General features: G+C 37.0%; 1 protein-coding gene across 9 annotated transcripts in view; it reads left to right on the top strand.

The window, feature by feature from the left end:
* LOC143664910 (meiosis-specific kinetochore protein-like) overlaps window positions 1–25,237 on the top strand; it is a 150,817-nt gene that overhangs the window by 49,815 nt on the left and 75,765 nt on the right. For 8 of the 9 annotated variants that reach the window (XR_013166668.1, XR_013166673.1, XR_013166672.1 and 5 more), the window contains exons 10-11: window positions 13,122–13,199; window positions 16,202–16,321. Coding sequence is in view for 3 of the 9 variants with exons in the window: in XM_077138355.1 (XP_076994470.1) it covers window positions 13,122–13,199; window positions 16,202–16,321 (198 nt within the window). In the remaining 6 variants the exon portion in view is untranslated. The remainder of the gene's footprint in view (window positions 1–13,121; window positions 13,200–16,201; window positions 16,322–25,237) is intronic. The other variant, XR_013166669.1, reaches the window with a different exon arrangement.

Below are 25,237 nucleotides of genomic sequence, written 5' to 3'. Positions count from 1 at the left end.
GGACATTTTTAACCAGTGCTTTTATAGGAATTAATTATTTTTTCAGCTACTTAGGTCAATAATTTAAAACAGTTTTGGAGTTTTTTTTTTGTTTGTTTTTTGTTTTACATAGCCAGGCACTGGAAATTGAACCCAGGTCCTCTGGCATGGCAGGCGAGCATTCTTGCCTGCTGAGCCACCATGGCCCACCCTTTTGGAATTTAACAATTAAGTTATTCATTATGAACAATCTATACAGCATATATATGACTATATACTCCATATAAGTTTAATGAAGGAAAATTAAAATTTGCTTTGTAAGTTTTTCCAACTTCCCTGTGGATAATGGATGCCTATTAATCACTAATTTAAGGTAAAAATAAGAAATTCACTATGTAGCCAGAGCAGTGTTTCATGCTGAGAAATACTTGTAAATCAGTATACTCGATCTGGAATCTGGAGGTCTTTGGGGAGATGTGTGGACTTTATTTTGTATGTAGCAGAAGCTACTGCTTGAGTGGCTGTTCGATGTTACTCATTATCCTAAGCATTTTACATTACTTATATTTTTTCTTTCTGTCATTCCTGTTAGGTAAGTAGTGTTATCCCTATCTTACAGATGAGAAAAAGTAATGCTTAACTGTTAACAGATTTGTTTAAGCAGCTTGTCTCATGGCACTACACATGTAATCTTTTCACTACACCATGCTGTCCCCAATTATAAATTGGGAAACGAATTGAAGGAGAGCTAGAGTGACAGCCAGAAGAACCATTAGTAGACAGTTTCAAAGATTTTGGTGAGAGTTCATGTTTGCTTGCACTACAGTGTTTGTAGGAGTGATGGAGAGATGTGGGTGGATTCAAAACAATTTTGCTAATCAAGTTGGTGGATTAGACATAGGGGATGAAAGAGTGATAAGGATCAAGAATGACTTCTAGGTTTCTATCTTGAGCAGCTTGGTGGATAATTGTGATAAAATGGATAGTAATGTGATAGGAAAGGCAGGAGGTCTAAGAGCATAGAAGATGGAGATATTGGGCCATCAACTATAAATTTAGAGATTAAGAAACCATATGGGAGTGTACCGTATTGTGGATGTTTTTTTAAAGTCATGGAAATGGATGAAATCACTTCAGAAAAAGTAACTAGAGAGAGAGGAAGAGAAGGGGGTCTAGAATCAATATCTGGAAAAACTCTATAGTCAGATTGAAAGGGAGAAGGAGGAAAGAAGGAAAAAAATAGTGCATTTAGAGTCATGAAGAAACTGGTGACTTTAGCAAGTACAATTTTGGTGAACTAGTGAGAGGCATGCCAGAATGGGACAGGTTGAAGAGTTATATAGAAGGTCAGATCTAAGGACTACAGAGAAAGCTTGCCTCTGAAGAGGAGTAGAAGAAAAGAAAAACAGATGGAAGAAGGGATGGAATTGGAAGAAGTTTTTTTTTAAGCTGAGATATAGCAGATCAGTTTTGAGGGCTAATGGGAATGATGGAAGGGAGGAAGAGAGAATAGTTGGATATATTCTCCATGTCCTGGAAAATGAGTTGAACTCAACCTGAATACCACTTCTTTAGCCTGAGGTTATCAAAACATTTCCCCATACTTTCGAATTTTCCTTTCTTTACTTCTTTACTGCCTCATTGTTTCCTATCTGTCTCCTGCTTTCATGACTACTGTCTCAGTTTCATCCTCCACCAATTTAAACATATGCACGCACATACACACACAGTTCTGTACAAAGCAAGCATCTTGTAATTTAAGCGTGGCATATCTTACATTAAATGCCATTTCTTATGCTCTTTTATGTTCTGTACTTTCTCAAAACCGAACTCTTAGTAAGTGACTCTTACTGAGTTCACCTATACCATCTCTTGAATTTTAGTCTATAAAAAACTTCCAAGGAAGATAACCTAATGGCCAATAAGCATATGAAAAGATGCTCAACATCATTCGCCAGTAGAGAAGTGCAACTCAAAACCGCAGTACGATGCCACTTCATACCCATTAGAATGGCTATAATAAAAAAGACATAATTTTTTTACAGGGATTTGGAGAAATTGTAACCTCATACATGGCTGATGGGACTATAAAGTGGTAAATCTGCTTTGAAAAGTAGTTTGGAAGTTCCTCAAAATTTTAAAAATGGATTTAACATATAACCCAGCAATTCTTCTAGGTGTTTAACCAAGAGAAAATGACAACATATTTCCATACAAAAACTTGTGCACAAATATTTGTAGCTGCATTTTTCATAATACTCAAAAAGTGGAAACAATCTAAATGACCATCAGATGATGAATGGATAAATAAAATATGGTATAGCCACACAATAGGATATTATTTGACAACAAGAAGGAATGAAATACTGATACATGCCGCAATATTAATGAGCCTTGAAAACATGTATAATGAAAGAAGCAAATCACAAAAGACCACATATTTTATGATTCCATTAAGATGAAACATCCAGAATAAATGAATCTATAGAGATAGAAAATAGATTAGTGGCTGCTTAGGGTTGGTGGGGACAGAATGGGGATTGACTGCTAATGGGTCCATAATTTCTTTTGAGCACGAAAAAATGTTCTAAAATTGATTATAGTAATTGTGTGCAATCCTGTGATACACTAAAAACCGTTGAATTTTATACTTTAAATGGAAAAATTGTATGATGTGTGAATTATATCTCAAGCTATTTAAAAACAAAACTTCCCTATATAATTATATGGAAGAGTACAGTCCTTGAAAATATGAAGAGGGATAAGATCTAGAATATATGTGAGGAAATTGACCTTTAAAAATAGTTGCATTGTGGTAAATTTGTAGCTCTAGTGGTGGCAGGCCTGGCTTCTTAGGTGTGCTGTCTGTGCAGTTACACAGAGCCTTATGCTTAGGTGGACCCCATATTTGGTTTAATGCTTTTCTGTTGCCATCTTGAAGTTCTAATAAGTTTTTAACATGGACCTGGCATTTTAGTTTTGAACTGAACCCAAATTATGAGTCCTATTTGGAGGCATCCAGTTGATGGATCACTTCTGTTGTTGCAGTGAAGTATGAAGCAAGGCCAGCAGTTAAGAATGGCATAGGGAGGAGGGGCCAAGATGGCGACTTAGCAATGTGTGCGTTTTAGTTCGTCCTCCAGAACGACTACTAAATAAACAGAAACAGTACCGAACAGCTCCCAGAGCCACGTCAGTGACCAGACACGCAGCGCACCCCAGTCGGGACCAGCTGGACCGGCTGCAAGCCTCCCCAAAACCGTGAGTTCCCCAAGCCATGGCAGCCGTCGCCCAGCGCCCCTCCCCCACAGGAGGCTTCCAAGAGGGAAAGGAAAGAGACTCTAAACCTGGTCAAGGCAGAGGTCGCTCATTGGGCTCACGGAAAAAGAGGAAAGGGGAGGAAACGGAGGCTTTAGTGGCTGTGTCTCTACGGAGACTTGGCAGCCTCTGGATTCAGTGGCGGAACTTCTCAGGCTGCAACTGCCCCAGGCATAGGCAGAAATGGGCTGCTTTCAGGGATGTCTCCCACCTGTGCCTTCCCCAGGAGAGGGGTGAAGCCCAACTCAGGTGGAATCCCTCCCTCAAGGAATTCAGATCCCAGGGCTTGGCAATTTGAAGCCATTAAAACCAGCCTACAACCTCTCCTCTGTCTCCACCACACCCCCAGCAGGGAGAGTCTTCCAAAGTTAAAAGTGCCACAACATCTTTTGCTGGTGCGACCTGCAGGCAGACGAGCCACATACTGGGCAGGATAAGAAAAACAGAGCCCAGAGCCTTCACAGGAAAGTCTTTTAACCTGCTGCGTCTCACCCTCAGGGAAAACTGATGCAGGTGACTCCTTGCCCCTGATAGGAGGGCAGTTTAGTCCGGGAAAACCTGGCTGGAGTCTATAATACCTATGTAGACCCTCCTAAGGGTGGGGAGGGAAAAGGTACCATACAAGCAGGGCAAGAAACAAGAAAACAAGATCTGAAAAATTAACCTCTGTTAAACAAAATCTAAGCTAGAGGTCCAGTAAAAGCTGAACTGAAGGTCAAAGAACAGATAGACAACAAATTCATCTAGCAAGAAAACCCTAGGTAAGAGAAGTGAAAGCAATCACCAGAATAAACTAATTAAGGTAATTAAATGTCTAGACGCCAGCAAAAAATAACAAATCACACCAGGAAAATTGAAGATATGGCCCAGTCAAAAGAACAAACCAGTTCAAATGAGATAGAAGAGCTGAAACAACTAATTCAGAATATACGAACAGACATGGAAAACCTCATCAAAAACCAAATCAGTGAATTGAGGGAGGATATGAAGAAGACAAGGAATGAACTTTTGTTCATTCCTTCTTTTTAGAAGAAATGGAAAGTCTGAAAAAACAAATCAGGGAACTTATGGGGATGAAAGATACAGTAGAAGAGATGAAAAAAACAATGGAAACCTACAATGGTAGATTTCAAGAGACAGAGGTTAGAATTAGTGAACTGGAGAACGGAACACCTGAAATCCGACAAGATACAGAAACTATAGGGAAAAAAATGGAAAAATATGAGCAGGGACTCAGGGAACTGAATGATAATATGAAGCACACAAATACACGTGTTGTGGGTGTCCCAGAAGAAGAGATGGGAAAAGGAGGAGAAAAACTAATGGAAGAAATTATCACTGAAAATTTCCCAACTCTTATGAAAGATCTAAAATTACAGATCCAAGAAGTGCAGTGTACCTCAAAGAGAATAGATCCAAATAGATGTTCTCCAAGACACTTACTAGTCTTATGTCAGAGGTCAATGAGAAGGAGAGGATCTTGAAAGTAGCAAGAGAAAAGCAATCAATCACATACAAGGGAAACCCAATAAGACTATGTGTAGATTTCTCAGCAGAAACCATGGAGGCGAGAAGACAGTGGGATGATATATTTAAGTTACTAAAAGAGAAAAACTGCCAACCAAGAATTCTATACCCAGCAAAATTGTCCTTCAAAAATGAGGGAGAAATTAACACATTTTCAGACAAAAAGTCACTGAGAGAATTTGTGACCAAGAGACCAGCTCTGCAAGAAATACTAAAGGGAGCACTGGAGACAGATATGAAAAGACAGAAGAGAGAGGTGTGGAGAAGAGTGTAGAAAGAAGGAAAATTAGATATGACGTACAAAATACAAAAGGCAAAATGGTAGAAGAAAGTACTACCCAAACAATAATAACACTAAATGTTAATGGATTAAACTCCCCAATCAAAAGACATAGACTGGCAGAATGGATTAAAAAACAGGATCCTTCTATATGCTGTCTACAGGAAACGCATCTTAGACCCAAAGATAAACATAGGTTGAAAGTGAAAGGTTGGGAAAAGATATTTCATGCAAATAACAACCAGAAAAGAGCAGGAGTAGCCATACTAATATCCAACAAATTAGACTTCAAATGTAAAATAGTTAAAAGAGACAAAGAAGGATACTATGTACTAACAAAAGGAGCAATTCAACATGAAGACATAACAATCATAAATATTTATGCACCGAACCAGAATGCCCCAAAATACATGAGGCAAACACTGCAAACACTGAAAAGGTAAATAGACACATCTACCATAATAGTTGGGGACTTCAATTCCCCACTCTCATCAATGGGCAGAAAATGTAGACAGAGGATCAATAAAGAAACAGAATTTGAATGTTACAATAAATGAGCTTGACTTAACAGACATTTATAGGACATTACACCCCACAACAGCAGGATACACCTTTTTCTCAAGTGCTCATGGATCACTCTCAAAGATAGACCATATGCTGGGTCACAAAGCAAGTCTCAACAAATTTAAAAAGATTGAAACCATACACAACACTTTCTCAGATCATAAGGGAATGAAGTTGGAAATCAATAATAGGCAAAGCGCCAGAAAATTCACAAATATGTGGAGGCTCAACAACACACTCTTAAACAACCAGTGGGTCAAGGAAGAAATTACAAGAGAAATCAGTAAATATCTCGAGGCGAATGAAAATGAAAACACAACATATCAAAACTTATGGGATGCAGCAAAGACAGTGCTAAGAGGGAAATTTATTGCCCTAAATGCCTATATCAAAAAAGAAGAAAGGGCAAAAATACAGGAATTAACTGTCCACTTGGAAGAACTGGAGAAAGAACAGCAGACTAACCCCAAAGCAAGCAAAAGGAAAGAAATAACAATGATTAGAGCAGAAATAAATGAAATTGAGAACATGAAAACAATAGAGAAAATCAATAAGACCAGAAGTTGGTTCTATGAGAAAATCAATAAGATTGATGGGCCCTTAGCAAGATTGACAAAAAGAAGAGGAGAGAGGATGGAAATAAATAAGATCAGAAATGGAAGAGGAGACATAACCACTGACCCCACAGAAATAAAGGAGGTAATAACAGGATACTATGAACAACTTTATGCTAATAAATACAACAATGTAGATGAAATGGACAACTTCCTAGAAAGGCATGAAAGCCAACTTTGACTCAAGAAGACATAGATGACCTCAACAAACCAATCACAAGTAAAGAAATTGAATCAGTTATTAAAAAGCTTCCCAAAAAGAAAAGTCCAGGACCAGACAGCTTCACATGTGAATTCTACCAAAAATTCCAGAAAGAATTAGTACCAATTCTGCTCAAACTCTTCAAAAAAATTGAAGTGGAGGGAACACTACCTAATTCATTCTATGAAGCCAACATCACCCTCATACCAAAACCAGACAAAGATATTATAAAAAAAGAAAACTACAGACCAATCTCTCTAATGAATATAGATGCAAAAATCCTCAACAAAATTCTAGCAAATCGAATCCAGCAACACATTAAAAAAATTATACATCATGACCAAGTAGGACTCATCCCAGGTATGCAAGGATGGTTCAACATAAGAAAATCAATTAATGTAATACACCATATCAACAAATCAAAGCAGAAAAATCACATGATCATCTCAATTGATTCAGAGAAGGCATTTGGCAAGATTCAACATCCTTTCCTGTTAAAAACACTTCAAAGGATAGGAATACAACGGAACTTCCTTAAAATAATAAAGGAAATATGTGAAAAACCCACAGCTAATATCGTCCTCAATGGGGAAAAACTGAAAACTTTCCCCCTAAGATCAGGAACAAGACAAAGATATCCACTATCACCACTGTTATTCAACATTGTGTTGGAAGTTCTAGCCAGAGCAATTAGACAAGAAAAAGAAATACAAGGCATCAAAATTGGAAAGGAAGAAGTAAAACTCTCACTATTTGCAGATGATATGATACTATATTTCGAAAACCCTGCAAAACTACAGCAAAACTACTAGAGCTAATAAACGAGTACAGCACAGTGGCAGGGTACAATATCAACATTCAAAAATCTTTAGTGTTTCTATACACTAGTAATGAACAATCTGAGGGGGAAATCAAGAAACAAATTCCATTTACAATTGCAACTAAAAGAATAAATACTTAGGAGGCGGTTTTATAGACCTTACACCTAAAGCAAGAGCACTGAAGAAATAAATAAATAAATGGAAACTCCTAAAAATTAAACACTTTTGTGCATCAAAGAACTTCATCAAGAAAGTAAAAAGACAGCCTACACAATGGGAGACAATATTTGGAAACGACATATCAGATAAAGGTCTAGTATCCAGAATTTATAAAGAGATATTTCAACTCAACAACAAAAAGACAGCCAATCCAATTACAAAATGGGGAAAAGACTTGAACAGACACTTCTCAGAAGACGAAATACAAAATTCCAAAAGGCACATGAAGAGATGCTCAACGTCCCTGGCCATTAGAGAAATGCAAATGAAAACCACAATGAGATATCATCTCACACCCACCAGAATGGCCAGTATCAAGAAAACAGAAAATGACAAGTGTTGGAGAGGATGTGGAGAAAGAGGCACACTTATTCACTGTTGGTGGGAATGTCAAATGGTGCAACCACTGTGGAAGGCAGTTTGGCGGTTCCTCAAAAAGCTGAATATAGAATTGCCATATGACCCAGCAATACCATTGCTAGGTATCTACTCTGAGGACATAAGGGCAAAGACACAAACGGACATTTGCACACCAATGTTTATAGCAGCATTATTTACAATTGCAAGGAGATGGAAACAGCCAAAATGCCCATCAACAGACGAGTGGCTAAACAAACTGTGGTATATACATACGATGGAATATTATGCAGCTCTAAGACAGAATAAACTTATGAAGTATGTAACAACATGGATGGACCTTGAGAACATTATACTGAGTGAGACTAGCCAAAAACTAAAGGATAAATGCTGTATGATCTCATTGATATGAACTGACATTAGTGAATAAACTTGGAATATTTTCATCAAAACAGAGACCATCAGGAGATAGAAATAGGGTAAGATAATGGGTAATTGGAGCTGACGGGATACAGACTGTGCAACAGTACTGGATACAAAAATTCAGAAATGGCCAGCACAATACTACCTAACTGTAATATAATTCTGTTAAAACACTGAATGAAGCTGCATGTGAGAATGATAGAGGGAAGAGGGCTGGGGGCATATTGAAATCAGAAAGATAGATGTTAAAGATTGAGATGGTATAATCTAGGAATGCCTAGAGTGTATAATAATAGTGAAATGTACAAGGTACAATTTTAAAAATGTTTTTGCATGAGGAAGAACAAAGGAATGTCATTATTTCAGGGTACTGAAAATAGATGGTAATTAATATTTTAAGTCACCTGTGTGAGACTAAAGCAAAAAATGTTTATTTGTTACAAAATTAATATTTTGACTAGTGCATTTCCTAATATAACTTATGTAGATAGTTTGATTGAACACCATAAGTACTTGGAATCTCAGGTAGGATATGAGATTTTGATGGTTTGTCCAGAGTGATGCCCCGATGAATCCCAGAGTGATTTGATCAGTGACTCGAAAAGTATCTGCAAAGCCCCCTTCGGGGAGTGGTGAGAATGGGGAGAAATTCAACTTCCCCAAGTTGAAGTCTTGATATTCTCACAAACAGTGTGGACAACCAAAGCTATAGGCAGAGCCCCCAATCTTGGGGTTGTTCATATGAAACTTAACCCTGCAAAGGATAGGTCAAGTCTACTTAAAATTTAGGGCTAAGAGTCACCCCCAAGAGAGCCTCTTTTGTTGCTCAGATGTGGCCTCTCTCTCCAGCCAACATGACGAGCAGTCTCACCACCCTCCCTCTCTCTGTGTGGGACATGACTCCCAGGGGTGTGGACCTTCCTGGCAACGTGGGACAGAGATCTTGGAATGAGCGGAGACTCAGCATCAAAGGATTGAGAAAAACCCTCGAATGAGCTGAGACTTAGTATCAAGGGATTGAGAAAACCTTCTCCACCAAAAGGGGGAAGAGTGAAATGAGACAAAGTGTCAATGGCTGAGAGATTCCAAACAGAGTCGAGAGGTTATCCTGGAGGTTATTCTTATGCATCAAGTAGATATCATCTTGTTATTCAAGATGTAGTGGAGAGGCTGGAGAGAACTGCCTGAAAATGTAGAGCTGTGTTCCAGTAGCCATGTTTCTTGATGATGATTGTATAATGATATAGCTTCCACGATGTGACTGTGTGATTGTGAAAATCTTGTGTCTGATGCTCCTTTTATCTACCTTGGCAACAGATGAGTAGAATATATGGAATAGAAATAAATAAGGGGAACAAATGTTAAAATAAATTTAATTTGAAATGCTAGCAATCAATGAAAGCGAGGGGTAAGGGGTATGGTATGTAAAATTTTTTTTCTGTTTTTTATTTTTCTGTTGTCTTTTTATTTCTTTTTCTGAATTGATGCAAATGTGTGGGAAATGATCATGATGATGAATATGCAACTATGTGATGATATTGTGAATTGCTGAATGTATGTGTCGGGAATGTTTGTGCTTCTTGTAATTTTTTTTAATTAATAAAAAATTTTAAAAAAAGAATGGCATAGGGAAAGAAACCTAGAGGTTTAAGGAAAATGGAGCAAGTACAAAATTGTCATGAGGAGCCAGAGAAGTATAGTAGAGTTGCTAATCTGTAGATATTCCTTATAAATTTGTGGTGACGTCAGTTTGCCAGATTGTATAATTTTCTTTAGCACTTAGTTGAACTAGAGGTACAGAGAATATGGATGTCAGAATTCATCTAGTAGTGGTATTTTTCAGGCATATGTAATAGAAAGATAAAGAGGTAAGAATATAATTATAATAGATGAAGGCATATAAACTAGATAAGGAAAAGAGTGAAGAAAAGAGAAGGCCAATGAATGAAGAGAAAATGGCAGGATCAATGAATTGGAGATTTCAATTGAAATTATTTCAAATCAATGAGGTGGGAGTTGTTTCATGAAGACACTATAGCAGGGATGGGAATAATTTAGAAAGCTATTTGAATAGCTTATTCTGTAGTTTCTGTCAATGATAAGGGCTAATATTTGCTTATAGAATGGCTGACTGAAATTGCATAGAGCAAAAACTTATTAGAAATGCAGAGATCGAGGAACTGAGAGGCCAGTGATTGGATAATGAAATCATTAAGAATTCTAAGAATTAGGAGCGAAAACTATGAACAAGGTGTGAAATCTTCAGTGAAAGGAAGTCAGTAGATGCCATGTTACCTTACTCTTTGCTCCACACTCTTTGTTCATTCTTTTGCTTGGAATATACTGTGGTGGCTTGGAGCTATGTACCCCAAAGAAAACATTTTCTTAATCTTAATCCATACATATGTGTGTGAATCCTTGTAAGCAGGACACCTATTAAGGTGTGTTTCAACTGAATCAGGATGGTTCTTGATCCTATTATTGAAGGCTTTATAGGGAAGGCCAAAGAGAGAGAATGCCAGAGGAAGCAGCCTGAAGCTGAAAGTTAGTGGAACTGGAAGAGAAGGGAAAAGCCAGGAGAGGCTACCATACATATTGTTATGTGACAGAAAAGCCAAAGACCAAGAATAGCTTGCAGCCAACCCCAGAATGCCAGTCTTCTTGAAGAAAGCATTGCCTTGATGATGCCTTGATTTTGGGCTTCTCCTAGTCTCCAGACTGTGAGCCAGTAAATTCCCGTGTGTATGCCAGCCTATTTCGTGGTGTTTGTTTTAGTACCCAGGAGACTAAAACAAATACCTTACACCTCTTCTGCTTCCCTTTCTTTCCTCTCTACTCTCCGTTCCATCTCCTCCCCCAACTCAGAATCTTTTTATTTTTTTCAAGACCCAACTCAAACTGCATACCTCCATTTATGTTGAATATATTTAAACATTGAAAAATATTACTAATATATACCCAAAATGTAAGACAAAGTATGTAATTTATGATCAGCAGTCACCAAACCGTCTACAGTTTCAACGCAGGAGTTAATTGATAAAGCAACATGGTGTCTTGTAGTTGTGGCTTCCTGACGGTTTGGAGTGGACTATGTTCCTTAAATGCAGATTATTGTATAATAAAGATACCTATGTAAATATATTTTATGTTTCATGTTTTTCCTAAAATTTGATTTTCAATATTGATAAATAGACCTCATTAGCATTTTTTTCTTTTTACAAAAAAAAAAACTTTGGAAGATGTTACCTAAATATGGTAAGGGAAATGTTTTGTGCTAAGTAGACTTAATACTATTTTGTTTTTCAATAAATATTTTCCTTAAATATGTAGAAAATATTTTTCTAGAAAAACATTTATCTCTAACTTTAAAAACATTTTTTAAGTTAAGGGAATAAAACATAAGTTATAATAAAAAATAGGATGTCAGAGTGGTATTAGAAATGTCTTTTACACTATGAAATGTATTTCACGATAATGAATTTAATTCAGCCTGAAAGAGATTCTGAACCAAGAGATAAAAATGTTCAGACTAAGTTAAACTCCCATCATCTAAGAATCAAAGTTCTAATAACTCATCATAGTTTTGTTCTTCAGCATGTAGGTAGCTCAGTTACCAAAGTTCTGTGGTCTCAGCCCATGGAACCTGTGTTGGTGAGCTGTGACATTTTATTAACCCAAAATTTCTTGGAAATACTATAAAAAGAAAAGTGCTCTGATTGGGAATATTAGACATTCACAATTTCTTAGTAAACCTAGGAAAAAATGCAGGAAGCTATTTACTTACTATATACAGGCTGATGTTCGGTCTGACACTTGACAATTATTTTCATTGAAACCACTGGGAAGCAGATACTGAGACAAAATTAAAGAGTGTGAGTGGTTTATTGGAGGGAATAATACCTGATGAAGGAAAGCAAGGAAGAGCAGAATAGGGCAGAAATAGCCACAGTCTTCAATGCAGATCTGACAAAATCTTGTCTAACCCAATTGAGAGCTCTAGAGCAAAGATTGCCCATTAGAGGAGTCTTATGTTGGGCAGAAATGGCCACTCCTTACTATCTCTGGTGTGCTCAGCTATTGTTGGGAGGGAAGACTGCCTCTAAAAAGCCTGGACTCAGCTTGAAACCTGACATAAATTCCAGAGATTTTCAGTTGAAGGCTATCAGCGAATTGTACTCCTTGCAGTAGAACTGTAACTCTAAATCCTGTTTCTTTCTTTCCTTGTTCTTTCTCTTGCTCTCTCTTACTTTGTCTGCCTATTGCTCTGACTCTCCTTACCTCTTTTCATCTTCAAGAAAAAGGAAATGAGTCTGCATCCTACTTTGTGATTTCTTTAACTTTAATATTCTGTAAATGAAAACATTTATGAACATTTGATTTTATGTATTTTAAACAATTATCCTTGTTATGTATATGTTTTAACCATTCCAGAAATAACTTATAATCCCTTTCCATAAAAAGTACAATAGTATACTAGGAATTAAACAAATGCTAAAAGTAAAATAACTTTCTTAGCAATTAACTGAGATAACCAAAGCATCATTTTCTAATTCAAAACACTTTCGTAATTTCAACCCAAATATTCTCATATAATTGTTATACCACCTAAAATTCTTTTGGAAGTTATTTGACCTAGTTTGATCCAGAAAGTTCTTTAGTTACCTATCTGGTGGTTTAAAATTTAATTAGCAGATTAAAGATTTTATTAGTATGACACAATATGGTCTGTTATGTTAACTTATAGTTGTGGTTTCACTGTATCAAAGTAGCTCATGTTTTTCTGCTATTCAATTCCTTGTTTTACAAAACATTTATAGATAAATTCCACTATTCCTGATAAGAAAAGTAGAGGCCTGTTAACAAGTACTCCATCTTCACAGACTGGTGGTTTTGTGGTAAGTTCTTGCTTTTCCCGTTTGTAGTATGTATTTTATGACTCCACTCTCCATTTTTCTACTTTTGTCACATCAAGGGAAGGTTGGCTACAGAGAACAATGTCTGTATTTTTAGGTTGCACTAACATTCTTTCTTTGGAAGTACTCTATACACTAATATACACGTAAGAAAGAAAGATTAGGATACCCCAACATCAAGTAGAGTTTTTCTTAGTTTACACTGAACAGAACTGCATCAAGTATTCCTCTTCATAGGTATAGCCCTCAAAGAAATTCATGCAGCAGCTTACCTGGAAATCTGGGGATAGCTGAGGCATAAGGACATGAGACGCATATTGAGTAAGTGTGGGAACCACCCTACCCACAGAAGTCAGTATCTTTTATAACAACATATAGACATAGCTTCCAGGGTCTCCACAAGAGCCGTGCCTAATTACAAGAATCACTTCATTCAAAGAAACCCAAATTATTTTGTCCTTTGTAACATGTATTCATTTATACTGCATTTATAGTATCCTTCTAGTCCATATATAGTTTACCACAATCAGGTATCATTTTTGCCATAGGCAATGTTGCTTACTAACACAGTTGACAGAGCTAGAGAGTTAACCAAAGATCAATTTTCATGCTAGGGAAAAAGGATTTGCTAATACTCTGCTCATAAACACTCTTTCCAGTGCTTTAAAGTTTTATATTTTTCCAGAAAATGTGTGGCTTCATTATATACATTTTTATTTATTCCTATTTTATATTTGGGGTCAAAAATTTATAAATCAGGAATAAACATACCAAAATGCATTTTTCCCTACAAAACTAATAACTATTGGGCAGGTCATGGTGGCTCAGTGGCAGAGTTCTCACCTGCCATGCCCAAGACCTGGGTTCAGTTCCCGGTGCCTGCCTGTGCAAAAATAAATAAATAAATGAACAGCCATAATCTTCAAAAAAAAAAAACTAACTAATAACTATTTTACAAATACCAATATCTTTTAAATTGAGATATAATTCACATCCCATAAAATTCTCCATTTTAAAGTGTACAACTCAATGTCTTTTAGTATATATGCAGGATTATGTAACTATCATCTCTACCTAAGTCTAGAACATTTTCATCACCCCATTAGCAGTCACTCCCCATTGCTTCCTTCCCATGCTTCAGTCTCTGAAAACCACTAATCTACTTCCTGTAAATTTGTATATTCTGGACATTTCATATAAATAGAATCAAGCAATATATGTGGCCTTTTGTGTCAGGCTTCTTTCACTTAGCATAATATTTTCAAGGCTTGTCCATGTTTTTGCATGTATCAGAACTTCTTTCGTTTTTATGTATGAATAATAAATAGTCCATTGTATGGATATACCACATTTTGTTTGTCCATTCATCATTAAGTAGATATATGGGTTGTTTTCATTTTGGCTATTATTAGTAATATAGCCTGGGTCATTCGTGTAAAGTCTTTGTGTGAACATATGCTTTGAGTTCTCTTCGGTATATACAGGGAGTGGAATTGATGGGTCAAATGGTAACTCCATGTTTAACATTTTGAGGAAATTGTTTTTCAAAGCAGCTTCACCATTTTGTATACCCAGCAGCAATGTAGGAGGGTTCCAATTTCTCCACATCCTCACCAACACTTGCTATTATCTTTCTTTTTTATTATAACCATCCTAGTGAGTTTGAAGTGATGTATCATTGTGGTTTTGAGTTGCATTTTCCTTATGACTAATGATATTGAGCATCTTTTCATGTATGTATTGGCAACTTCTACATATTTTTTTGAGAAATGTTTATTCAAATCCTTTGCCAGTTTTAAAATTGCATAATTTGTCTTTTTACTGTTGAGTTTTTATCTTATTTTTGGGGGGAGAGGGGTGCATGGTCTAGGAATCGAACCCAGGTCTTCTGCATGGAAGGCTAGCATTCTACCCTTTAACCACCCCTGCACACTATTGTTGAGTTTTAAGAGGGTAAATCTCTTAAAGGGTATAAGAGTTTTATATACCCTAATCATATATGTCATTTGAAAATATTTTCTCCCATTCTGTGGGTAAATACCATCATTTAATAAACAAAAATACTTTGAGAATACTTAATGACTTGACATTTTAAGGTCCATATTCTGTTACCAGATGAAACTGAGACTAATTGCCCTTGTTCATTCCACAGCTTGCTACCATCAAATGAGAATTGTAGGTTCTGGTCAATTACAGGTTGTTAGACCCAACTGGCTACGCCAGGGAAGACTAATTGACTCAAGTACTTCTGGGAGATTTTCATTTTCCAGGGTCTCAGTTTAACGTGACCTTCCTAAGACTGTTCTGAGTTACACATGGATAGTCAAGAAATTGATCTGTCCTCCTAGGAGGAAGAGAAGCTAGGCAAAGGCAGAACCCCAGTACAGCTGATAATCCATCCAGGTACCCATATCTGTGGCCTAATCTAAAGTCAGGCAGTATTACCCCAGTCAGATCTGGCTGGTCAAAATGCAAACCTACCTAAAATATGGATCATGAGTCTGGTGTTTGAATTTTGAATTTAAGGCAGATATATGGAGTGATTTATTTTAGTAACCGGATAGAGATTGAATCTGAAGCTCAGGAGAGAGTTCTGTATTAGAGACAGAGACTTAAAAATCTCTATTGTACGATGGGTAGGTGAGAAGAAAACAAGGACAGAACCCTGGAGAAAGCTAAAATTCATTTAAATAGAAAGAAGGGAAAATTATTCCAGAAGGTTCTGAATTTCATCTGTTAGGCACTTGATAAGCATTTATTGGATGAATGAACAGAAAACATTGCATCTTTGGGAGAATTTTTTCCAAATGTCAGCAATTATATTAATTTATTTTTTAAATTATATTCATTTAATGAAATTATTCCTATGTCAAGTTCACAAGAAAATCCTAATGAGAAAGTATTTTCAATTTTTCCTTTAATTACTTAAAAAATAATTGATTTGAAACATTTAACTTTTACCAGTGTAATATATTCTTTCATAGATTGATTTGTCCTCAGTGCAGAAAGCATCTTTTGAAGAGCTATTTCCAAATGTCAGCAATTATGTTAATTCAAATGAAATAGTTCCTATGTCAAGTTCACAAGAAAACACTTCAAATGAGGTAGTATTTTCAATTTTTTCTTTAATAACTAAAATAATTTTTATATTAGATACTTTATATATGGATATACTTTAAGAAATCTGTATCCAGTTGAGGCCAACACCATCTACATGTGGAGTCAGCTATCAGTTACAATCCCAAAATAATGATATTAGGCTGTCATAGCCAAAACATCTTGCATTGTCAGGACTTGGGGTGTTAAAAAACTGGAGGAAGCAGAATTGTACTTCAATCCAAAAATCAGTCCAAATATTAAAAAATCAATTTTATTCTTAAAAATTGTGGTCAACAACTTGAAGTAAAGCATACCATATTAGGATGAATATATGGACGTATTATGCTCCATTAATACAGATAACATAAAATTGATGATTCTAAGAGACATGGAGGTGGACAGGGAGAATAGAGAGAGAATGAGTAGAATAATAGAGAAGGGTAGGAAAATAGAAGAGAAGAGAGGAAGAGGCAGAGAGAAGGGAAGTGGGGGCAGAGAGAAAGGGGGTCAGACAGAGAGACAGAAAAAGGCAAGAGAGAAGGAGAAAAAGAGGCTTTATTTAACTTTAGGGAAATGTAGTTCAGTGCAGCTGGACCTTTTAATTGTGACTAGGTGTGAGGGTGGGGATTGGGGGTGTTGAAGAGAAAGCTAGAGATGGATTGTAAAGTTAGTTGAGGACCAAGGTCCTAAAGGTTGTTGTAATCCATGATAAGGAATTTGGATTTTTTTTTTCCTGAAGGAAGCCAATGAAAGATTATAAATAGGAGAATGATAGCAGATGTTCTTATTTGTTCTGGTTCCAGGGTGAATAACAGATTATAGGAGTTTAAGACTGGAGACAGAGAAGTTAGAGTAGTTATTAGAGTAGTTGACTGTATTACAGTAGTACAGGCAAGAGAAGGTAGTGATCTCAGCTGTGGGAATGACAGTGGGAATGGAGAAAAGTGAATGAATTTGAGTACTGATAAAAAGGTAAAACTTCTGAGACTTGGTGATTGGAAATGGGGAAGAGAAGGAATCAAGGGTCACACCTAAGTTCCTGGAAGAACTGGCTGAATGGTGGTGTCATTCCTTAATATGAAAAACATAAAAAGAGGAATATCTTTGTAAGAAAGGAAATTCTGGGTTTGAGGTGCTTGTGACTCACCCAATTCATGAACAAGGTATATGTATGCATTTATTTAGATCTTTCTTAATTTATCTCAGAAATAGCTTATAGATTTTATTGTGCAAATCAAATATACCTTAGGATTTCATATTTTTTATGTTATTGTAAATGGTACTTTTTATTTCAATTTCTGGTTATTCATTGCTAGTGTATAGAAGTTTTTTTTGTATATCAATCATGTATCCTGCAAACTTGCTGAACGTACTTATTCTAGTAGTTTTTTTTGAGGTTCTATCAGACATTAGGGAGTTATATCATCTGAGAATAAAACTATTTTGCTTCTTCTTTTCCTATCTGAAGGCCTTTTCTTTTTCTTATCTGATTGCACTCGCTGGAATCTCCTGTACAGTGTTGAATAGCAATGATAATGGACATCTTGGCCTTATTGTGATACTTAGAGCAAAATCATTGAATTGTTCACTATTAAGTACCATTGATTCTTGTTATTTGAGGTAGATATTTCTATAAAGTCACCATAAATGTTGAATTAGTGAATATTGAGCCATTGTTTTTAAGGGAAATATAGGGTTAGGTTCCTGTGAAACTAGTCACAACATTTTCATCAAACAAATAATATGTGTATTTCTGTGTAAAACCACTTTATTTAATAAGCCTTGTTGATTCATTAAAATTGAACTCCTGGCCAACAGGAGTCTGAATGAAGCTTATCTAACACACATATTTTCTCTGTAAAGTACTTTACAGCCTCCTTGTGCTAAGGAATACTGGGCAGTATTCCAGTGCCATGCCTGGGAGCCATTTTAAACAGTGAAATCACCAATAAGCAGCACAAAAAACCACTTCATTAATGATATTCCACAAATATTTATATTCTGTATTTTCCATTTTCATGCAGTTCATAATACTTTCTACCTTCCTTTTTTCTTGCTTCACTGTTTATTTTTTACTATGTCAACAATTCCCATTGATATAAACATTGTGTAGATGGAAGGAAAAAAGAGAAGGTATTATTTACTTCCATTTTTCATGGTCAAAGCTAATAAAAACAAATAATGATATTAGTAATGTTCAAATTTTTAATTTCTTTTTTTTTTTTTAACATTTTTTAGTTTAAAAAAATGATCCTTAATGTGCTCAGGGAATAAAGGGAAACATGGAAAAATAACTAAAGGATATGAAAAAAGCAATGAAAGAGCAATGTGAGAATCTCAGTAAAGAAATAGCGATTTTAAAAAGGAAAGAAACAGAACTATTATTGTTAAGGACCACAGTAACTGAAATGAACAATTCCCTAGTGGATTTCAGTAGGAGATTGGAGCTGGCAGAAGAAAGAATCAGTGATCCCAGAGACAAGACTATTGAAGTAAGTCAAGCTGAGAAGCAGGAAGAAAAAAATAATTTTAAACAAGCAAATAAAACCTAAAAGAACTGTTGGATACCATCAAGTGTACCAATTTATGCGTTATGGGATCCCAGAAACAGAAAAAAGAAAGAAATGGGCAGAAGGAATATATAAAGAAATAATGACAGAAAACTTCCCAGCTTTAATGAAAGACATGAATATGTACATTCAAGAATCCCAGTGAATCCCAAACAGGATAAACCCAGAGATAACCGTTCCCAGACAGATAGTAATCAAACTGTCCATACCAAGGACAAGAAGGTAGTTTTGAAGCCTGCAAGAAAAAAAATCAATGAGTATGTATAAGAGAGTCCCAATATATACTGCCAAGTTCTCATTAGAATCTGTCAAAGCAAAAAATCAATGTGACTAAAGATTTAAAGTGCTATAAGAAATCAGTTGTCAAAGAAGAATTTTATGTCTAGCAAGACTTTATTTCAAAAATGAGGAAGAAATTAAGACATTCCCAGGTAAACAAATGCTGAGCAATTTCATCACAGCTAGACCTGCCCTAAAATTAGTAAGAAAGGGGTTTCTTCAGTCTTAAAGAACACTAGCTAGTAAATCAAAGTAGCATGAAGAAATAAAGACTTTCTGTAAAGGTAATTATATGGGTTAATTATAAATCCCAATACTATTATATTGTGTTTTTTGGTATGTAACTCTATTTATAACTTATAAATTCATAGAAAGTAATGATAAATCTATAGTTTTGGGTATATAAAGATGTAATTTGTACAATAAAAAGTTGAGGAATGGAAGAACATAGGAAGTTTGTATGTATATGCTATTGAAGGTAAAAGAGCATCAAATCAAGTGTGATTGTTACAGATTAATGATATTAAATTTATCCTCCCTAACAACCACAAAAAATATGAAAAATACATCTAGAAAGATATCAGGATGGACTTGTGCCAATTTGAAAATGTTATGTACCCTAGAAAAGCAGTGTTTTAATCCTGATCCGATCTTGTGGGACCAACCTTTTCTTTTAATCCTGATTCAATATTGTAGGTTGGACACTTTTTATTAGTTTATCTCCACAGAGATGTGACACATTCAATTATGGGTATAATGTTTTGGCTAGATGGAGATATGACTCCACCAATTCTAGGTGGGTCTTGATTAGATTATTAGAGCCTTTAAAAGGGGAAACATTTTGGAGAGAAACAAGAGAAATTGACAGAGCTGACAGAAACTTCAGAGCAGAACTGACACAGATGTTTGGAGATGCTTAGAGTCCAGCAGACATTGCCATTAGATGTCAAGCAAACCAGAACGTGGAAAGAGCCAAGGGAAGCTTAGTCTCCCAAAGCTACCAGAATGGAATACACCAGAGATAAAGCTTTAAATAAAAGGACATTTTATTTAGTTAAAAACTTATAGTTCTAAAGAGGAAAGGCAGCTAACTTTCATCTGAGGTTCTCTTACACAGGAAGGCACAGGGTGATGTCTGCTGGCCTTCTCTCCTGGCTTCTGGGTCCCAACAGCTTTCCTCAGGGTAATTCCTTTTTGCATCTCCAAACATCTGGGCTGAGCTTCAAGTGCTGAGATGAGTATGTCGAGCTGCTTGTGCTGTGCTGCGCTGCATGAGTTCTCTTCCGACCTCTCTGTTTTATGCCTCCAGCTAATTAAATTGAACATCATTCATTGTGGAAGGCACGCCCTATAGCCATAGATGAGTTTCACGTGCTAACGATTCCACTCCACAGCAACTGAATTAGACACCCTCACCTGGCTGAGTTGACACCTGAACCTAACTACCACTGAAGCTAAGTGAAGGCCAGCCCTGAAGAAGCAAAGTGAGGAACCCCCACAGGAACAGAGGCTAAAAGCAATGGAGTCCAGGAACAAGCAACCAGCAAATGCCAGCCATATCACTACCCAGCTAACAGAGGTGTCCTGACACATCAACCTTCCTTGATTTAAGATATTTTTCCCTGGATGTGTCAGTTTGGACATTTTTATAGGTTTATAGCAGTAGAGTTGTAACTTGAAAATTCTGCGTTTTAAAAGCAGTTTCAGTTCTGGTATATTGCATTCAGGCTGCTTGCAAACTAACACAGGTACGGTGAAAAGAATCAAATGAGTATGAAAGTAGGCATTAACATAAGAATCGAGGAATAAAGCAATGTCTAAGACTTTAAAAGACCAAATTGCAAAATGGCAGAAGAAAGTCCTGCATTATTAGTAGTCACTTTAAAGGTAAATGGATTCCCCCTTGGTCCACATAGACAACCATTTTTAGAAAATTGGAATTTATTCTTCCATTGTTTCTTTTTTCAAAAAAATATAAGCAAATATATTTTAAAAGGGCATGGCTTAAACTCTCCAGGCAAAAAGCAGACACTATTAGAATGAATAAAATAGCATGACCCAACTATATGCTGTTTATAAGAGACTCACCTTAAATTCAAAGACACAGATAGATTGAACAAAAGAATGAAAAAAATATATCATGCAAATAGTAAACAAAAGGGAGCTGAGATAGCTATACTAAAATCAGGAAAAAATAGACTTTAGGTGAAAATCGATTACAAGAGACTAAGAAAGTCACTGTATACTGAGAAAGGGGTCAATTCAGCAAGAAAAAAATAACAATTATAAATATATGCATACCAAATGGCAGAGCCCCAAAATGTACAAAACAAATATTGACAGATTTGAAAGGGGGGGAGGAACGATTCTGTATTATTAGTAGGAGACTTTGAAACACCACTTTCAACAATGCACAGAACATCAAAACCGAAGATTAATAATGGAAACAGTAGATTAAACAATACTATATACCATCAAGAACTGACAGACATATATAGAACACTGCACTCAACAGTAACAGAATACATACATTTTTTCTCTAGGGCACATGGATCATTCTCCAGGATAGTCCCATATGTTAGGTCAAAAAACAAGTCTCAGTAGATTAAAAAATTTTGAAATCACAGAACTTCTGGGAATGAAAGGCACAGTAGAAGAGATGAAAAAATAATGGGAACCTACAATGTTAGATTTCAAGAGACAGAAGATAGGATTAGTGAACTGGAGGACAGAGCATCTGAAATCTGACAAGCAAAAGAAAATATAGGGAAAAGAATGGAAAAATATGAGCAGGGACTCAGGGAATTGAATGGCAACATGAAGCGCACGAGTATACATGCTGTGGGTGTCCCAGAAGGAGAAGAGAAGGGAAAAGCAGGAGAAAAACTAATGGAGGAAATTATCACTGAAAATTCCCCAACTCTTATGAAAGACTTAAAATTACTGATCCAAGAAGTGCAGCATACCCCAAAAAGAATAGATCCAAATAGACATACTCCAAGACACTTACTAATCAGAATATCAGAGGTCAAAAAGAAAGAAAGAATCTTGAAAGCAGCAAGAGAAAAGCAATCCATCACATACATAGGAAGCCCAATAAGACTCTGCATAGATTTCTCAACAGAAACCATGGAGGCGAGAAGACAGCAGGATGATATATTTAAATTACTAAAAGAGAAAAACTGCCAACCAAGAATTCCATAGCCAGCAAAATTGTCCTTCAAAAATGAGGGTGAAATTAAAACATTTTCAGAAAAAAACCTCTGAGAGAATTTGTGACCAAGAGACCGGCTCTGCAAGAAATACTAAAGGGAGCACGAGGCAGATGCAAAAAGACAGGAGAGAGGGGTTTGGAGAAGAGTGTAGAAATGAAGACTATCAGTAAAGATAAAAAGAAGAAAAATTAGATATGACATAAAAATCCAAAAGGCAAAAGGGTAGAAAAAAGTACTACTTGTACAATAATAACACTAAACATTAACAGATTAAACTTCCCAATCAAAAGACATAGACTGGCAGAATGGATTTAAAAATAGGACCCATCTATATGCTGTCTAGAGGAAACACATCTTAGACCCAAGGATAAACATAGGTTGAAAATGAAAGGTTGGGAAAAGATATTTCATGCAAATAACAATCAGAAAAGAGCAGAAGTAGCTATACTAATATCCAACAAATTAGATTTCAAATGTAAAACAATTAAAAGACAAAGAAAAACACTATGTATTAATAAAAGGAACAATTCAACAAGAAGACATAATAATCATAAATATTTATGCACCGAGCCAGAATCCTCCAAAATACATGAGGCAAACACTGAAAAGAGAAGTAGACACATCTACCATAATAGTTGGGGACTTCAATTCCCCACTCTCATCAATGGAAAGAACATCTGGAAAGAGGATCAATAAAGAAACAGAGAATTTGAATAATACAATAAATGAGCTAGATTTAACAGACATTTATAGAACATTACAGCCCACAACAGCAGGATACACCTTTTTCTCAAGTGTTCATGGATCATTCTCAAGGATAGACCATATGCTGGGTCATAAAGCAAGTCTCAGTAAATTTATAAAGATTGAAATCATACAAAACACTTTCTCAGATCATAAAGGAGTGAAGTTGGAAATCAATAATAGGCAGAGGGCCAGAAAATTCACAATGTGGAGGCTCAACAACATACTCTTAAACAATCAGTGGGTCAAGGAAGAAATTGCAAGAGAAATCAGTAAATATCTTGAGGCAAATGAAAATGAACACACAACATATCAAAACTTATGGGATGTAGCAAAGACAGTGCTAAGAGGGAAATTTATTGCCCTAAATTCCTATATCAAAAAAGAAGAAAGGGCAAAAATTGAGGAATTAACTGTCCACCTGGAAGAACTAGAGAAAGAACAGCAAACTAACCCCAGAGCAAGCAAAAGGAAAGAAATAATGAAGATTAGAGCAGAAATAAATGAAATTGAGAACATGAAAACAATTGAGAAAATCAACAAAACCAGAAGTTGGTTCTATGAGAAAATCAGTAAGATTGATGGACCCTTAGCAAGACTGACAAAAAGAAGAAGAGAGAGTATGCAAATGAATAAGATCAGAAGTGGAAGAGGAGACATAACTACTGGCTCCACAAAAATAAAGGAAGTAATGACAGGATACTATAAACAACTTTATGCTAATAAATATGACAATGTAATGAAATGGATAACTTTCTAGGAAGGCATGACAACCAACATTGACTCAAGAAGAAACAGACAACCTCAACAAACCAATCACAAGTAAAGAAATTGAATCACTCATTAAGAAACCCACAAAGTTTTCTCCGCCGGCCCGCCCTCCTTCTCCCCTCTCTTTCTCCACCGGCCCGCCACACGGCGCCCACGCCCCGCAGCAGCCGACCCGCCCGCCCTCCTCCCCTCTTCCCCCTCCTGCTCCGGCGGCTCTCCAACCACCACGGTGCCCTCTTCCCCCACCTTCACCGGCTCCTCCGCCACCACCTCAACAGCCTTGCCGCCCTCACCTTTCCTCCTCCAGAACAGCTACTGAGGGAGTGGAGACAATACAGAGCAACTCACGGAGCCACAACGGAGATCAAAGGGACAGCGTACCCCATCCTGGAACGGCTGACTGTCTGGGAGAACCAGCTCCGGTGAGAACACCGAGGGATGTGGGCTTTCCTGGGCGGGACGGCAAGCGGCCGGAGTCTCTCCCTTCCTCCTTCCCAGGCCAGCTGGCAGAATTGGGCAGGCGGTCCCCTCAGGCCGCGGCGGCTGCCGTCCCCACCATGCGAGGCCCCCCGGACCAAGTGAAAGAGTTGGGTCAGAAATCCCCAGACTGCGGAGAACGGTGACCAGGGGGTCCCTTCCAATCACGTGACTCCCCAGTCCACCTGGGAACAGGGCACTCTCCCGGGCTGCGACAGCTGGCGCCCTTCCGCCACGCTTGGCGCCCCGGACCGACTAGGAAATTTGGTCGGGTGCTCTCATGTGCTGCAGCGGCCGGCGACCCTCCCCGCGTTCGGACCCCCGTGCCGGCTGGCACTCTTCCAAGACGCTTCGGCTGCCAAACCTCCCCTACGGCGAGAGTTTTCCAGAGTTAAAGGACCCACAGCAACTTTTACTGGTGGATCCCGTAGACAAACGTGTGCCACGAGCGCCACCTACTGGGCAGGATAAGAAAAACAGAACCCAGAGATTTCACAGAAAAGTCTTACAACCTGTGGGGTCCAACACTCAGGGAAATCTGACTAAATGCCCAGACGCCAGCAGAAGATAACGGATCATGCTCAGAAAATTGAAAATATGGCCCAGTCAAAGGAACAAACCAATAGTTCAAATGAGATACAGGAGCTGAAACAACTAATGCTGAATATACGAACAGAAATGGAAAACCTCTTCAAAAACGAAATCGATAAATTGAGGGAGGACATGAAGAAGACATGGGCTGAACATAAAGAAGAAATAGAAAAACTGAAAAAACAAATCACAGAGCTTATGGAAGTGAAGGATAAAGTAGAAAAGATGGAAAAAACAATGGATACCTACAATGATAGATTTAAAGAGAAAGAAG

The sequence above is a fragment of the Tamandua tetradactyla genome, chromosome 20, assembly GCF_023851605.1.
Source record: "Tamandua tetradactyla isolate mTamTet1 chromosome 20, mTamTet1.pri, whole genome shotgun sequence".
Classification (NCBI taxonomy): domain Eukaryota; kingdom Metazoa; phylum Chordata; class Mammalia; order Pilosa; family Myrmecophagidae; genus Tamandua; species Tamandua tetradactyla.
This window is presented reverse-complemented; position numbering and strand designations above follow the sequence as displayed.